This window comes from Galleria mellonella, unplaced genomic scaffold, assembly GCF_026898425.1.
Source record: "Galleria mellonella isolate WM207_F2 unplaced genomic scaffold, CSIRO_AGI_GalMel_v1 utg117, whole genome shotgun sequence".
NCBI lineage: Eukaryota > Metazoa > Arthropoda > Insecta > Lepidoptera > Pyralidae > Galleria > Galleria mellonella.
Window position 1 is genome coordinate 3,665,124 of NW_026441980.1, and position 18,676 is coordinate 3,683,799.

General features: G+C 33.4%; 1 protein-coding gene across 1 annotated transcript in view; it reads left to right on the plus strand.

Annotated features, from left to right (window-relative positions):
• LOC113514039 (uncharacterized) overlaps positions 1-18,241 on the plus strand; it is a 399,604-nt gene extending 381,363 nt beyond the window's left edge. The window contains exons 9-10 of the mRNA XM_052895371.1: positions 17,324-17,393; positions 18,079-18,241. Coding sequence (XP_052751331.1) covers positions 17,324-17,393; positions 18,079-18,094 — 86 coding nt within the window. The 3' untranslated portion in view covers positions 18,095-18,241. The remainder of the gene's footprint in view (positions 1-17,323; positions 17,394-18,078) is intronic.
• The last annotated feature ends 435 nt before the right edge of the window (positions 18,242-18,676 follow it).

An 18,676-nucleotide genomic window follows, 5' to 3' on the forward strand; every position in this document is an offset into this window, starting at 1 on the left:
TTGGAGATATTTTAAGAGAGACACTGCTGTCCAGCCCTCGCCCTCCCTTAGGCGCCACTTACGGCATCTACGGAAAAGGAAGGGGTGGTCTAATCTATGTCGGGACCACACAGGTAATGCATACTAATACTGAAATGTGGAAGTTTGTTTGTTTCGACGTCCGTTCTCGACACTTTAACCACTCAACCAATCGTCATGAAAGGTATACACGTATTTTTGAATATAATTTCGAAGGCAGAGGCTACTCTTTATTATATCAAAGTCACACGGACAAAGCCGCAAGTCAAAACTAATAAACACATCTCTCAAAATAAACAATATGAAAACAAAGAAAACTAGTGAAAGACAATAAGTTTAGTTATGGATGATTACCATAAGTATTTATTTTATGGAGTAGTTACAATATTATGGGGCTATTGATAGGAGGTCAATTCTTCGATTGTCCAATACAATATGACCTCGTATGGCTTATCTGACACACATAACTCTTAAGTAATTTCCTCACATATCTTCGGCTATTCTATGTATGTTATAATCTAAGATTATATAGATAGAGCATCGAGCCAAAAAAACGATCAATTCTTCGTCAGCTAATTGTGAAATTAGCTGTCTCATTTTTATTTATTATTGTTCTATGTACTTACGCACATTAAACACCTAGATGTATCTATATTTATTAAATAAATAAAATGAGTTTTTACGAATTAAAAAAAGATGCAAAAATTATAAGACAAAATAAACATAGAAGATATAAAGGTATTACTCATAACTATTTGTCACGCAAAATTGTATAAAAAATATTATATTATAAATTATTAGTATTGGTTTTCAATAGTATTTGTTTGTTTATATTTGTTTATTTTTGTTTAATTTAGTATTGTCTAATTTTGTGTTTCGTTTACTTGTATTTTATTTGTGCAAATTTTAGTGGCTGCCAAATTACTATTTAAGTATATAATTATGTATTGTTTTAGCTGTTTGTTTGCCTTAAATAAATAAATAGATATTCACAAATTAAAAAAAAAAGTCAACCCGCTCATCTCGAAGCATTTGTATGGAGACTATCTACAAAATCTAAAATTGTAATATATTATTGTAGGTACTATAGGTTGTAATATATTAAAAATGAACTATTTGAAAAAAAAAATCTAATTAAAAATGGAACACAATCTTGGTGACGACGTATTTTCCTATTCATTAGTAATTGGAATGCGCAGTTCGTGACTGAATCAATCAGTTTCAACACATAATTATCTTTAAACATTATTGATTTTATAATTTATCTCAATATTTTAGACTAGCTTTTTGTCCGCTACTTTCTACGCTTGGATTTACGAAGTGGGAAAGTCAATGAAATTGACAACTTCTTGAGGGCGAATCAAATGAAACATATGTACACAAGATTTTAAGTTACACCTTCGGTAATACAAGTGTAAACACCGCATCCAATTATATGCAATAGTTTTTGTATAATCTTGCAACAAACATACAGGTGTACACAATTTCTAAAAAATATTCTTTTGGCACTATCTCATTAACGCAATTTCGTTCAGACTGTGTTACCTACTGACTAGAATAAAGAAAAAAGTATATATTCCAAATTTCATAGTGATAAGTAAAGCTGTTAAGGCACTATAAAGTAGTAATTATTAAAGGATAAGGTGACAAACACACAAACTCACTTTCAATTTTTTTATATGTATGGTGAAATTTGAATAGCAGGCGGGGCGTCAAAGAGAAATGTTAGGTGAGGATAGATACACCCTGAATTTAGTACGATGCTCTCCACGGGGACAGTAGCGTACTGATAGAAGGAGCATCGTACTTTCCAGAAAGTCGATCTGACAAGATATTTTTTTTTTTTGATAGATGAAAATAAATTGCCTGCGCTAACGAGATACGCTGCCCGAGCACCAGTGAAGGGTGATAGATGAAAATGAAAACAGGCCAGTTAGCCCACATGATGAATTCATCAGGAATTAATCATGATAGTTTCCAGGGAGAACCGCGAGGAGGTCGACCTGGTTGGGTATATTGCTAGCAATGGGATTTTAGTCTCTATTACTAACAATACCTTTCCCCCTGACAAGATATATTGCTAGCAATGGAACTAGTAATTCTCATTACTAACAATTCCACACTAACATCCCCCTCGCCCCTTTTCTCTTGTATAATAGATAATACTAAGGATATATAAATATTTCTAGAAATTTTTTAAATTTATACAAAGTCTCATATTACAAGGAATGATTATATAAATTATTTCACCAAACCCTAACTACGATATGTTTGTACGCAATTTCATCTCATCTCATTGTAAGGCCGCCCTCTTTGCTCTACGGTGTAAACAGATTTATTTATTTATTCAAGTTATTAATTTGAATAACTTTCAGTCCACAAACCCATTACAAAGTAATTGCCTGTAAATATTGCTCGTTTTGCTTAAAATACTCAATGTCGGGACATAAAAGAGAGTAATCAAGGCAAACCACCGTACACAGGAAATTGTAAGATTAATTAGTACCTGCTATTAAAAGTGAAGGTAAAATTTTAAGGCAAAGATAGATTATTTTGTGCACTTTAATAATAACGGAGGAACAGTAATTAAAATTAAGGCATTTGAGGTTATTTGGGGTCACGGCCAGAGAATCTGCTCTCGTAGCTTGTGTTCAGTTGACATCGTTAAAACACTCAAATTAATTTTTTAACACTTGTAGAAACATTTAACTAGGGTGAGTAATATATAGCAATATCTAAGAATATATATTATTTACAATATCTAAATACTTGCCGTGTGGTCCCAGCATAGAATAGGCCACCCCTTCCTTTCGCGTGGATGTCATAAGAATCGGCTAAGGGAAGGCGTAGGATGGGCAGTAACGTCCCTCTTAAAATATATTTAAAACCTAACTGCGGTTGCTAACCCGCCTGCCAAACATGGTAACTACTGGCAAAACCCTCAAAAAGGAGGCCTAAGTTCAAGAGTGGACAGTTGAAGGCTGATATGATGATGATGATGATCTATATACTGGTCCAATAACGAATATGTGGTCTTTTATCCAACAAATAATATATAAGACTTTTAACATATCGAAAATAGATATCCGACCGATATGGGCAATATCGAAATGAGTGACCTTTTTTCCATCATAATCCAGAAGAACCCAATATATAGATATCGGATCGGTATCCATATTACCAATGCGTAATGTATGTAAACGTTATCTTGAAGTTATCTTGGATAGATAAATAGATACTCTTTATTGTTTCCTCCAAAAAATTACGATAGTAAACTTTTTCTAGGTATAAACAATTACAAGAAATAATCACAATGAGAAAACAATGTGCGACCTTATCGCTAAAAGCGATCTCTTTCAGACAACCATTGGATGGAGAGGAGTAATTATAAACAGTTTGACTGGAGGCACGATGAAGACCCTATTATTTCGGAATATGGAGATGTAATACATGTAATAATGTAAATATATAACTCCTACTCACTATTACATACACACACACACACACGCACGTACGCACGCAGCACGCATGCACACATGCACGCACGCACGCACTCACGTACTTACGCACGTACGCACGCCCCTTACTCGCCTCATACGACACCCACGGAAAAGGAACGGATGGCCTATTCTATACCGGGATCGGACGGCAAAATGACTAATGTTTATTTTTTGTTAATTAATATGGTTTTCTTACTGAATGGATAAACTTTTTTTTTTATTGTAAGCTATTTATTATAACCAACACATTATTATTCATAATTACTTCATTAATTTCTTAATTGAAAAACCATTTATTAATAGATATTTAAGAGATTTTCTTGAAAACAATTTTACTTTTTTATTTCCTATATAATATTTCCTTATATTTTAATAATTTGGAAGATTAAAATAAATTATTCTTGTATTATTACCAGAGGGAGACTTTGTATAAAAGTCTTTTGCTTGGATACCTCTGCCCCATTCGTGTTTCAACCGTAAAGCAGTTGCATATGGCGTGAATTTATTAGGTACAGAGGAATAACATCTGAGTCCTCAGGAATGGCAACGCATGAGGGTATTATAGGCGAAACAGTATACACTGTTACCCTATATTTTTTTACTATATTGATATATTGTTAAAAAATTAAAAAACATCATATTTGTATACATATTTAAGTTTTTTTTTTTTATGTTTTAATTGTATTTTCATTTATTACCAGAGGGAGACTTTGTACAAAAGTCGATTGCTTGGGTACCTCTGTTCCATTCGTGTTCCAATCGTGAAGCAGTTGTGTTTGCATGCTTGTGTTTCGGTTTGAAGGATAGGATATGGCGTGAATTTACTGGGTACAGAGGAATAACACCTAAGTCCTCAGGAATGGCAACGCATGGGGGGTATCATGGGTATCATGGCTCATGTTTATAGACCACAGTTATCACTTTCCATCAGGTGGGCCGTCAGCTTGTTTGCCATTGTAAGTTGTATAAAAAAAAATTTGTGGTACAATACACTGTTGTTATATCAGCCCTTAACTGAATAAGCCTTCCTCTAAAGGAGAGTTTTGGCAACAGTTACCACGCCTGACAGACTAGTTGGTAACCGCAGTTAGAAAAGCCTTTTAGAAATGTTTTGAGAGGGATACTACTGCCTATCATTCGACTATTAAGTTCCCTTAGTCACCACTTACGACACCCACGGGAAAGGAGGTAGTGGCCTATTCTACACTGGGACTACACAGCTATAAATACACTGTAAAATAAATAAATGATTTACTATTTATTTTATTACTAGCTTTTTCCCGTGACTTCGACCGCGTGACGGAGATATGTTTATCGAAGGGGATAAAAATTTTCCAATAATTTTCTCCATCCCATATGATGCGTGTATACCAAATTTCATATTGATTGATTAAGTCATTAAGGAGCTATAAGGTAACAAATAAACAAACTCACGTTTATATTTATAATATTAATAAAAATAACTTTGATTGTAAGTTAATAGTATCAGTTGAGTAGTATAGTGAGGCCGGCAGCACACCTGCAATGCCGTAGGTGTTGTGGGTGACCATGGGCGGCGGTAGTCACTTACCATCAGGTGAGCCGCATGCGCGTTTGCCCCCTGTGTTGTAATAAAAATGTTGATGGATATAAATTCACTTAAATGTCACAAATAAAAATAAGTCAGCTCTCATGTCGTATAAGGGGAGTGAAGGAGATAGTAAAACAAAGAGTCCATTGCAGGAAGCCACTAGAGTTAATGGTCCTTACCGGAGGTCACTCAATGTTTACATTTCGTCACAAAAAGTAGGAGGAGAGTCTTGATACGTATTTTTTTTTTGTAAACAAAAATTTACATTATCCAAATATATGATCCACACAACGGATTACAATAATAGTGATAAAAAAATATACTCATAAAATTATAGACTAAAGAACAACGAGATAGGTAATGTTGAAAGAATAAAAAAATACATTAATGTATATAATTTTTTTTCGTAAAAGCCCAGCGAGCTATGTACATTCATATTTTCTGATAGAGTGGCGCTAATGAGTGACGGTAATCACTTATCATCAGGTAAATCACAAAAAAAAATTATATGTAATTATAAATATATATATTACCATGGGATTTCAATCTTATTTTTTTTATACCACTGAAGTGGCACCTCATGGTAAGCGGTTACCATAGCTTATGAACAACAAAAACATCTCCAAAGCCTAACTGCGGTTGCCAACCCGCCTGCCAAGCGTAGCAACTACTGACAACACTCCCCTTAAAGGAAAGTCTTATGTCCAGCAGTGGACGGAAAACGGCTGAAATAATAATAATAAAAAAATATTACTGACTTTTATTTTCACAGTGTATTTGCCATATTACCATATATATGCATATCCGATCTATGGTTAGGCATTCTAACACTATAGAATCAAATAGCACTGAAAATTTGTGATATGAATGCATTCAAACGCAGTTTACCCGGATATTTTTCGACTCCGATAAATGCAAAATGGAACTGTGTCCCATTTCAAACGGTACAATACAAACAGGACAATTCAACTTACATTTTTATCAGAGTTTAAGTGTCCCACTTTGAACCCTCCATACAATACTCCAATAAATCAAGCGCGAAACGAAAACCTCCATTTAGAATCATCGGAGCAATTATTCCAATTTTCACGCTGTTTACATTCTACTCCAAATGTTGAGGGACATTCTTTTTTTTGGGTTCCGTAGCTTAGAGTCATATTATGTGGACCTTAATCCTCGGTTAGGACTGCAATACTCTCTCTCTCTCTTTTTTCATTTAAGAATTTCTTCTTTTCAGTGCAACTAATTCATACATTTTCTTCCAGCCAGCTCTATCCCAGGCCATATCTTTGAGCTTCCTATACGACATGACACCTAATGTTTTCTTTATCTGTCCCATATATTTATACCTCAATATTGCTATCATCATAAATATTACATTAATTCTGTCCTTATAAAAAATACACAAATAAAAAAAATAATAAAAAATTTTGTCCCACCAAAAAAACTACTTCAAACGTGACAATAATTTTTATCTGAAAACTAAATTAGTAATACTAATTACTACCGATTTTATATAAATTTCTATAGGACCTATCTGCAAATATATCCATTCAATAAAAAAAAAAAGGATTTTCCAAATCGGTTTACAACTAACGGAGTTATGAGGTGACAAACATAAAAAGGTACGACTAAATTGACAACCTCCTTTCTTTGAAGTAGGTTGAAAAGGTTAACAGTAGTAAATTTTTTTATTGTCTGCTTATGTATCTAGATTTTTTCTTTAGAATATCTAAGTATGTTAAACTGCAAATTATGTATAGTTACCAATCTCTGTGCGTACTTATAAAGTTCTGTAAAAAGACCTGTACTGAATTGAAAGAAGTTATAGACCGTCAGACATGTCTCCTTGCGTGATCTTAACTTATAAGGTATATATGTACACAGATCCTTAAAGATAGTGGTCCAATGTTACAAGTATTGAAAAAAATACTCAATTACTTCTTGTTTCGGGCTTTTATCTGAAAATTTGCAACTTATCCGTTTCTCTAACGCGTTTTCGATAGACGAGTCCGACTCGCACTTGACTGTTTTTTTTTTTTTTATTTGAATATGAGAAAATAATTCTGTCCGGGCTTGGTTTTAAACGATGCTATAAATTAAGCGAGCACAATACACGCTGGATAAATCGTTGTCACGTAAGAATGTCGTATTAGGTGGGGGGGTTGTTGTTGGGATGGGGTGGGTGGTTTGGGATGTTGTGGGATGGTACAGTGGGGTAGCAATAACAGTGGCACGCCACAGTTAGCTTGCGGAGTTGTTATTGCGTTCTATTATTTATGTGCCCAGCTAGGTATTAGGTGACAGTTGGATTTGGCCAGCATAGCATCGGCGGAGATAGTGTGAGACACACAACGAATATAATTCTGAATCTTGGACTTGTTTCAATAAATAAACATTAATTTTTTTTTATTGAGTTTTAATACACTCGTGCCGTTTACAGTAAGATCCCATCATAGAAAACACCACCCCTTCCCTTCCCGTGGGTTTAGTCAACTAACTAACTAAAAAAGACAAAAAGAGATTTAATGATCAAGACGTAACTGGTGGTGTCCCTCTTAAAACATCACTAAACCTAACTGCGGTTGCAAACCTGCCTGCCAAGCGTAACAACTACTGGCAAAACCCAAAAAAGCCTATTCATTGCTAAACATAGGTTCAGCAATGAATACTTTGTCAGAATGACCTTCTCGTGGTTCCTCAGAACGTGGTTAATTCCTAGTGAATTCGCCACGATGAGCAAAGAATCCTGATTCATTTCTCGTCAACTTTGCCTCCTGTATACTATAACTGTAATTAGCATTCAGTTCTATGCATTATCATTTATATGTATAATTTATTTGTATTTCAATGTGAAATAATAAATATATCCTTTTTCGTTCCAGATAGTACCTACTCGTATATATAATACAAAATTTCATACTTTTTTTTTTTACAACTTAGAATGATAAACAAGCTGACGGTCCACCTGATGGAAAGTGATAACCGTCGCCTATAGACATGAGCAGTACCATGGACATAACAGAGTATACTGTTTCGCCCATGATACCTCCCATGCGTTGCCATTCCCGAGGACTCAGGTGTTATTCCTCTGTACCCAATAAAATCACGCCATATCCCACACTTCAAACCGAAACACAGCCATGCAAACACAACTGCTTCACAGTTGAAACACGAATGGGATAGAGGTACCCAAGCAATCGACTATTAAGGCAGTAAAAGGTAACAAAGGAATAAACACTTTCACATCAACAATATTAGCAAGGATTTGTTAATAAGGATTTTTTGTAACACATACACGCATTTTTCTATATACTCACTATAACCATATACCTACAGGTATATAATGTATAGAAGCTGACTAACGCAATTCTTGCGACGGCTCGCGTGCCGAGTTTTTGTATTTTCCCTTGAGAATGAGACTTTTCCTGCTATAAAAATTATTACAAACATTCACCCACGTCCTCGGTTATCATCACACAAAATATCATACAAATCCGTTTAGTAGTTTTTTTTTTTTAGTAAGATGGCCAGACAGTACTGTTGTAGACTTATTATACCTATAAGGAAATATCGATAAAAAAAAATATCGCCCTTAAATTCTTAATTCTGATATTTAAAAAAAAATTATCAAGTTGTAGTATAGATACTCAATAGGTAATAATAAAAATAATCTGGGACAATAACTTTACAAAGCTAATCAGAATAACAAATTGATATGATATCTTCGACGATTAATTTTGTATTGTCTTTCAACTCAGATAGTTTTTTGTTTTTTTTTTTTATGGGTAATAATAGAATGATATACTATTCTGCACTATCGGGGCACCAGTGAGGGATGACAGGTGAGGATAAAAAGGCAGGTCAGTTAGCCCAAAGTGACGAATTTCACTAGAATTAACCACGACGGTTTTCAGAGGGAACCGCGTGGAGGTCGACCTGATAGGGTATATTGCCAGAAATGGGTCAATTAGATCCCATTACTAACAATCCCTTTCCCCCCCGACTCACATAATAAGAACCTCAATTTGAACTACAAATAAAAAGGCATTGTGGATGCCATCTGGCAGCTGAGTATTAAAATTTTATCTCGTTATATCAAAAGAGTTTCGTAAACGAAGACTGTCGAAAAACTCTTAACACTAGAGGACGCTACACTCACATGCGTAATAAGATTAGGTATTAAACAACCGTCGATATTGATATATTAGTAAATTTAATAATTTTATCATTTGATAAATAAGACTAGCCATTTATTTAAGGACAAAAACAACTAAGTAATTGCCTAATCATGGGTGAGTATTGGAGGTCACTATATTAAAAAAAAAAGTCAATATAGACTCACATACATACCAAGAGTTCCGTAGATAAATTATACTTCAAATGTATTTTTAATATCTTTACATGAAAATTTACTTAAAATCTAACTTTTAGTTACTCAACGAACTATAGATAGGCCTATGTTCGGAGTTTCTTTGCGTGACAGAATCTGAAATGAGGATATCCATAAAAGAGCTAAAGTGACTGACATAGCCCGAATAATAGGCAAGCTGAAGTGGCAATGGACTGGTAGCATAGCTCGAAAAACCTAACTGATAGCGAAGAAAGGTTCTTAAGTGGCGACCCCCCACTAGATGGAGTAACGACCTTAAATACATTGTAGGTAGATGCAGATGGCTCAGGACCATTCCTAATGCAGTCTATGGGGGATATTTATGTTCAGTAGTAGACAGATAACAGCTAATATGATAATGATGATGACTAGCTTTTACCCACATTTTCATCTGCAAATGTAAAAAAAAGAACACAAGACATATTTAATTAAATACTGTAACAGATTACATTTAAAAAATAAAACATGTTCTAAAAACATCAGTGTTAACAGCCAGTATTAAACTCCAAATGTGGTATCGAAATTTAAATCCAATTTTAGAATTTTAAAATGTGCTAATGAAGCTCTTTCATATGATATGCCATTTGAACTAGTAAGCCTATTTTGAAGTTTTGAGTGTCACTATTGGACTCCCAAGCAAAATAAAAAATTGTTTATTTTCAGCTATTAATTATACAATAAAGATAGGTCATGAGTGGCATCCGCGTGTATTCACACGGGCATTCGCAGTGTAGGACGACCCCCCCCCCCCCCACTAGATGGAGTGACGACCTGAAATACATTGCAAGTAGTTAGTGGATGCAGGTGGCTCAGGACCGTTCTTTATGGCTGTCTATGGGGAAGACTTATGTCCAGCAGTGGACGGATAATGGCTGATATGATGATGATGATGAAAGATAGGTCAAAAATAACTAAAACCATTCCAAATTTTAAATCTATATCATTAATAGTTGTTTAGATATAACACTATGACCGATGTACGGATGGAAAAAACACTCACCATAAAGGTACCTTTCTACCATTTTGTTACGGAACGCTAAAAAATGGTGTCATTATCATAATTGTTGTTTGACTTTGACTTTAAATAGCATGTTCGATAAATTAAATTAGATATACAAGTCTAGCTCTTGTTTGCACTTTACACACTGCTTATCAATTTGCATTGTTTTTTTTTCTATCCATTTGAAAGGAAAAAAAACAACAAAACTTTTGTTACTGACTTGATCTAATAGAAATAATCTGTATTTATTAATTTATTTATTCATTAGTACAAATATGTGTACATGGCGGACTTAATGCTAAAAGCATTCTCTCCAAGCCAACCATAGGGAAGTGTCAGAATACTCGAATGCGGTACTACTAATTATTGATATACACACATACTAAAATTACATATATAAACGAATAAATATATATGAATAACAAATATACTTACACATATATCACATATACTATATTATACACGAAATTGAGAATAATATAAAGTACTTGAGATACACGTGTTTACAAACTCTTTTAAATCGACATTCTTTTATGAATGTACTGCAGGATGATTTGTTATCTGCTGAGAAGAACTAGTAAGAAACTCAACAGTTACTCTTCTCAAATTATTATGTACACGATAATTTTACACTTCCATGGGTAGTATGACTATAACTAGAATTAAATTCTATTTGTATATATTATTAAATAGAAAATGAACAAAGATACGCAGACTAGTCAACACAAGCAGCTCCCGTTCACGAGTATGACGGATGAGTCAGCCATCATTGCACTCAACCATATTTTATGGAACTCAACGACCCGGCTCTTCACGCCTTATAATGAACATAACTAGCTTCAATAATAGGGAACGCAATCTGTTCCAGACAACCCTCCCCCTCTGGGGGTTTTGCCAGTTGTTACCACGCTTGACAGGCGGTTTGGCAACCGCAGTTAGGCTTTAGAGATTTTTTAAGCGAGACGCTGCTGCCCTTCTCTCGCCCTCCCTTAGTCGCCTTTTACGACACCCACGGGAAAGGAAGGACGGCCTGTTCTACGCCGATAGCACACAGCAAGAATAGGCATAAGCTACTTTTTATCCTGTTAAGTCAACGTATCTCTGTCAACGGATAAAATGTCTGATAAAAATTTGTTGAGAATAAAAAAACACAAATATAATACACTTATACAAATGGAATAAATCCCTTTAAGGGATAAATCCCCCTGTATACATATTTGTTATAACCTAATATCTATATTAGAAGTGAATGTACAAAAGCATATAAATAAATAAAAATGGACGATCTTATTATTGATTCAATATTTTTAAGATTTGAACAATGTATTTAATTTATTAGTCTAATATAATATTTCTATAGGATATCAAATTAAAAATATTATTAATATTTACTTTATTTATTTTATACAGAACTACACATAAAGAATCATTCTGTATAAATTAAACTTTATATATATAAAATCAACTGAAAAACATAATTAATTTTTATTTTATACAGAACTACACATAAAAAATCCTGTATGAATTAAGCTTTATATATCGCGGCGGCGGCGTAAACTGGTTGCAATTCGCAACCACCATCGCCCGTTTGTTTATACAGCGTGTTTGCTTTGTGGATAAGATAAAGATAAAACAGTATTTATTGCGTATTTCTTCCTCTTTTGTTTGCTTTTATCATAAAACAACATTGCTATTTGTTCGAGTTACTTTAGACGAGTTATTTTCTCGTTCGACTGCTATTATATATTTGTAGGTACTTACACGTCTTTATTCATAAGGCGAGCAACAATCAAGCACACGATCCGCCTAATTGTGTAATATACATCAAACTTAAAATCTGGTGTATATTTTTACTTGAAGACTTAGATTATACAGATAGAGTGTCTCCAAACAAATGCTTCGAGAACAGCGGGTCAACTTTTTCATACAATTTTGTGTGATAAATAGTTATGAATGATTCCCTTATAACTTCTGTATTTATTTTGTCTTATAGTTTTTTCACCTTTTTAATCTTCAAAAACTAATTTTATTTATTAAACAATTAAATAAATTCGTCGTCGTAAACGTCAAGATAAATTGTGTACGTAAGTACATTAATAAAAAAAAAAACAAATCAGCTAATTTGACAATTAGCTGACAAAAAGTTGACCCGTTTTTTAAGGCTCGGTGATCTATCTATATAATCTAAGCAAGAAGGGTTACCTATAACTAGTCTATTTCATTGGAATTCCTATTTCCAAAATCCACACACATTAAGTCGCAGGCAATAGCTAGTATTCTCTTCTCCAATGGAAATGGAATAAGGATTGTTAGTAATAGGATTTAACATCACCATAGCTAGCAATGTGATCAATTAGGTACACCTCTTCGCAGTTCTCTCTCAGAAACTAAAATCACTATAGCTAGCAATGTACCTTTTTAGGTCGACCTCCACTAGGTTTCTCCTGGAAACTACTGTGATTATGATGGACTAACTGACTTGCTTTCATCCTCACCTATCATCCCTCATTGGTGTCCTGCTAACGTAAACCAGTAGAATAGGCGTTCCATCATCACCCCTAAAAATACTCGAATACCTGTTTCATGTATTTCTCTCATCAAAGTAGCTCGATTGGTGTACCGATTTGGAAAGTTAAATAGACAGTAAAATTACTGAGAAATACTAATAAAAATTTCACGTCATAAACACGTGAGTGATTCAGATGTTGTAAGCGCATGTGTTGCACTAACCACTTGCCATCGGATGGGCCGTGTATTAATTGCCAAATTTATATAAAGAAAAATATAAAATGTAAGGTATCTATTTGAACTTATATAGGTGGATATATGTACCAATGGAGACCTAGACTAACTTATTATTATCAGATGGATCGTATTCTTTCTAAAGGAGAAGTCAAGAGTCTCCAATACCAGCGTGCATGCATAAAAAAGTTATTAAAATGCAGGAAGCAGACCTTGTAAGGCCTTTAGCACTTGACTCTCTCTTCTAAACCCGCAAGGAACTCAACAAGGAAGATAGATAGAAATATATATATACTCCTACATATATATTTATATATGTGTGTGTGTGTGTGTGTGTGTGTGTGTGTGTGTGTGTGTGTGTGTGTGTGTGTGTATTTTTATAAAAAAAAATGTTAATGTCATCTAATAACAAATACAATAATATAAAAAATTTAATTAAATATTATAAGATAGAAACAGTAAAAGATAAGAAAGCGGAGTATTAATATCTACAGTGTGTTTACATACACAATTACGTATATGATTCATTTAATATTTATTCATTGATTATTAATTTGATAAAGGCAGTAAAATTATCAAAACAATGTTTATTTAAATCTTTAATAATATAATAAGTATATTAATATCTATTAATATTATAACTGGGATTTTTTTTTATATAGTAATTGTAGCACAGTTGAATGACCCTTTAAAAACGGTTCTACATTGATAGATTTTTATTGAAAATATTAATTATTTTTAAATTTTTGATTATATACTTTTCTTTTTTTTTATACAACTTAGAATGGCAAACAATCTGACGGTCCACCTGATGGAAAGTTGTAACCATCGCCTTTAAACATGAGCAGTACAATGGACATAACAGAGTATACTGTTTCGCCCATGATACCCCCCATGCGTTGCCATTCCTGAGGACTCAGGTGTTATTCCTCTGTACCCAGTAAATTCACGCCATATCCCACCCTTTAATCCGAAACACAGTCATGCAAACTCAACTGTTTCACGATTGAAACACGAATGGGACAGAGGTACACAAGCAATCGACTTTTGTACAAATTTTTTTGGGACCACACTGTTAATGAATCATCGTCAAATAATTATTATTCTATACATATACCATATAGAGAAGGATATAAACTACTTTTTATTCCATTATTACGAATAATTAATTAAAGTAAGCAAACACGTATTTCGAATTCAACCACAGACTGTAAAAACAATATAAAAAATAATACAATAAATTCTTATCAAACATCTATTGCAAACATTAACGATACAAAAAAAAAAAACAAAAAAAAATACACAATATTAAAGGTTATACGCCTAACAATACCTACAGTATTTCCTCTATAGTAACTTTCAAAGTATTCGGCGACCATTAAAACAAAAGATCGTACCTACGGGCAATATTGACAGATCTTTCACGTAACGCAACTTATTCCCAAAAATACAATCTGGAGGGAAAATGGTGAATTCGCTGTACGGCTGATCAATAAAGATATTGTGTTGCGGTGACAAAGGTCCGCAGATCTCAATATTTCACGTAGCTGGAGCTCCTAATATCCTTCTTGTTGGATCTACAAATGTATTGTTCATTTGATCAAGTTTATTAAATAAAGATTCTCCGTTGGCAACATGTGGCTGACCCAAATCATAATATAACACACTTATACGTTTCTTTTTACGCCGTTTCTCGAACATTGCTTATTTATTTCACTTGGATGGTATAGATGCTTTTTGGAGGCGTATTGGAAATGTTTTGGTATTATTGGCCTAATTAATTAATAGATTTAAAAAAAGAAGGAGGTTCTATGTTCCACTCTTAGATTATACAGACAGAGCATCGAGTTTCATAAACGGGTCAAGTTTTTGGCAGCTAATTTTCAAAATTAGCTGACTCGTTTTTTTTAGTATTCTATATGCTTATGCACAATGTATCTTGACGTATTTATATTTAATTATTTAATAAATAAAATTAGTTTTACACATTAAAGAGATGCAAAAATTATAAAACAAAATAAATATAAAAGTTATAAAGGAAACACTCATTCTTACTCAACAGGAAACTGTTTAACACGTAATGTTGTACGAAAAATTTACCCACTTTTCTTGAAGCGTTTATATAAAGACACTGTATCTATATAATCTAAGGTTCTATTGTATATTTTTCATTTTTAAATTCGAATTTAAAAGATTTCAGAAAGTCGTATTTCGGCATTGATCGTGTCTTAAACTAAAATTTAATTTTTTTATCTCAAATATATGGTTACCGCTTAAATCATAACCTAAAATAAAGCGCTGAGTTAACATAAGACATCTCAAAAACAAACTCAGTTAACTGTTTTTTACACACATACGTGAGTCCATCAATGCCTAGTTGTGGTCAAGGCTTGTACTTTTCTCAAACAATGCGCGGAAATCAAAAACACAATTTTACTTTTTAACTTCAATGACGAATAACGAACAATAATAATTTTTCACACACCATAATGTTCCTTTGTTTTTTTTTTTCAATAAACAGCTTTCTATTTGCAAGTCTGTTCGAAATTTAAATAAAACCTTTTATTAGTTACCTCCTTGGTAGCCATATTTCGAAGTAAAAGGTCATTCCATTTTTAAATTACAGGACAGATATAAGTTTACATAGTAATTTATCTGGCCGCAAAACACGACAGATATGGATTTTCATACAACTTTTGCCGGCCGCTGCCCGCATGTATCTGATCAGTACAGCAATTTTGATTTATCTCGAAGAAGTTTGTCAAAATAATGCTCACATTTCCAAGCATGTTTGAGAAAATAAATATTTTGTGCATGCTAACTGCATATAATAGTAGTAATCGAGTTTAAGTTATGTTAGTATGCACTATGCATATAGCACCATGTAAGGCACAGAATAATAAAAATCCGAAAATTCGGCATATCTTTTTCATTCATTTGTCTTCAATTATAAAAACATATAAAGGAAAACAATTTGCTGTTTTTATCGCAGTTTTGTAAAAGGTGTCTTCTGCAGCCAAGCAGTGATGCAGATTGAGTGTTTTATTATGAGTCAAGAACTTCATTTTTTAAAGATTGACAGTGTGCGATTTCAATGCTGTATTATAGGGAGGAAAAGGATTGTTAGTAATGGAGACTGAGAATCCCATTGCTAGCAATATACCTAACCAGGTCGACCTCCTCGCGGTTTCCCCTGGAAACTACCATAGTTTAACTATATAATAATTACTAACTATTAACTATATAATACCATAGTTTAACTATATTATAACTGGCCTGTTTTCATTCTCATCTATCACCCTTCACTGGTGCTCCGCCAGCATATCCCGTTAGCGCAGGCGGGGTTACCATTCCATTTTCACCCATCAAAAAAAAATGCTGTATTATATGGGTTTACATACAATTTCAAATGCTAAAACTCTCAAATAAATTACCCACATTTCACACTACATATTTCATTTTTCTCCAAAAAGCTCTCCAAATAATTATTGTTTCTCTAAAATTTCTTCTATCGTCGAATTTTTACCCAACATTGTGAAAAAAATACCCAATCTGGCAACATTGCAAATCAATTTATACATAGAGTGCACCTGTGAATTGTCTCGTCAGTTTGATCGTTGCATTATTGATGACTGGAAATTTTATTTTTGTCGCTTCGTATCGTGCGTACGCGCACGTACGTACATACCCTTGGATTTGATAAGAGATATTGTCGCGGTGAAACATGTCATTTGTGCGCACACCCACTTCTATGTTTTTTATTACTCACAGAATAATCTGAAGACTAACAGAATATTTATTTGTACTCTGTATTGAATAATTATAATTCTATTTTATCAAAGGATTATTGTGCGAGTTATTACATTTTATTTATCAAAATTATAATTTTGTAAATTATAATATTAATATGCTTATTAACAAAAATACCTAATAATAATTAATAATATTAAAAATTGTACCTTTTGATCCCTGAATTACATAACTCTAGACTTCTTTTTAAAATAATGTATTACATAAGTAAATATTCTAAGAAACAGGTCGCAATAAGAAAAAATTCCGACGTATTAATATTTAAAATAAATCAACTTCTTTGTTCCCAGGTCCGGTGGCTGCATCGCTACTTCTGACGATACTCTGCTGCAGTATCACCGTCTGTGACATCATATTAAGGTACGTTCATAATGAAACTAAATCATATAAATTATGTAGTGTTCAGAGTGAAGACTTTTGAAGTAATTAACTTTCTGTAATTGTGACAAGGGCGCTACTGTCAACGTTTCATGCAGCTTAATTATTCAAGATATATGACAGATATTATTGTCTTATCTATATGCCGATTCCTATATACTAGCTCAAGTATGGAAGAGTTTTCGCCATATGGTTCCAGCATAGATTAGGCCACCACTTCTTTTTCGTGGGTGTCGTAAGAGGCGACTAAGAGAACTTAATGGTCGAAGAATGAGCAGTAGCGTCCCTCTTGAAACATCACCAAAGCCTAACTGCGATTGCCAACACGCTTACCAATCATGGCAACTACTGGCAAAACCCTCCTTTATAGGGAAGGCCTATGTTCAGCAGTGGACAGATGACGGCTGATATAATAATATGATAATATATTGATATATACTTATGTAGCTTAATGTAATCTTTTACTTTAATAAATTTATTTTAAAGGTCTGTTAATTTCATTGTATTGTTCTTGGGACACTGTTGAGTTTTATAGTTAGGTACTGTTGTTGAATTTCTCATTGCTATAAATAACACCCATACTGTTTTTACTTTTATAAAACATCGTCTTTACTTAATTTAAAATAAAACTCCGCAGTAAATATTAAAACACTCTCTTTTATTCCAGGCAAATCCTACGATGATGTCGGGCCGCGGGCGATACAGCTGTCAGACAAAACCCTCGGAGTATCTGTAAATAAGATTTTTAAGTCATAACTTGTAAGGGAAATATAGGAAAACATTGTACAATGCCGAACGTTGTATGTGTCAGCAACTCAGAAGATTAGGATGTATAACTTCGTACCTTTGCCTTCACTGTTGCGGACAAATGATTACTGTTTCTGCGTGTCAGCGCCATTTGACAGATATGACGTTTCGTTTGACATTCGGTGTCAAAGTATTATGCATTATACATTCCAGACAAATTATCTTTTTGAAGACTAGGCAGCATGGTCTCCGACCTTAGCCTGTTCCAAACGGAACAAACGGACTAAAAAAAAAAAAAAAAAATTATGCATTATACATTTTTCAATGACAGCGATCTCAGACAATGTGTTATTTGTATAGTTAATGTATAGATTTAATTTATTTCTAGCGTATAGCTAATATTTATATACTATTATTTATTCTGTGGTACTACTATGGTAGTCTGGGTGAAACTCAGTTCTATTTCATGTAATTAATTATATTTCAAATATGGCTGTGGTTTTCGTTTTCTCATAATG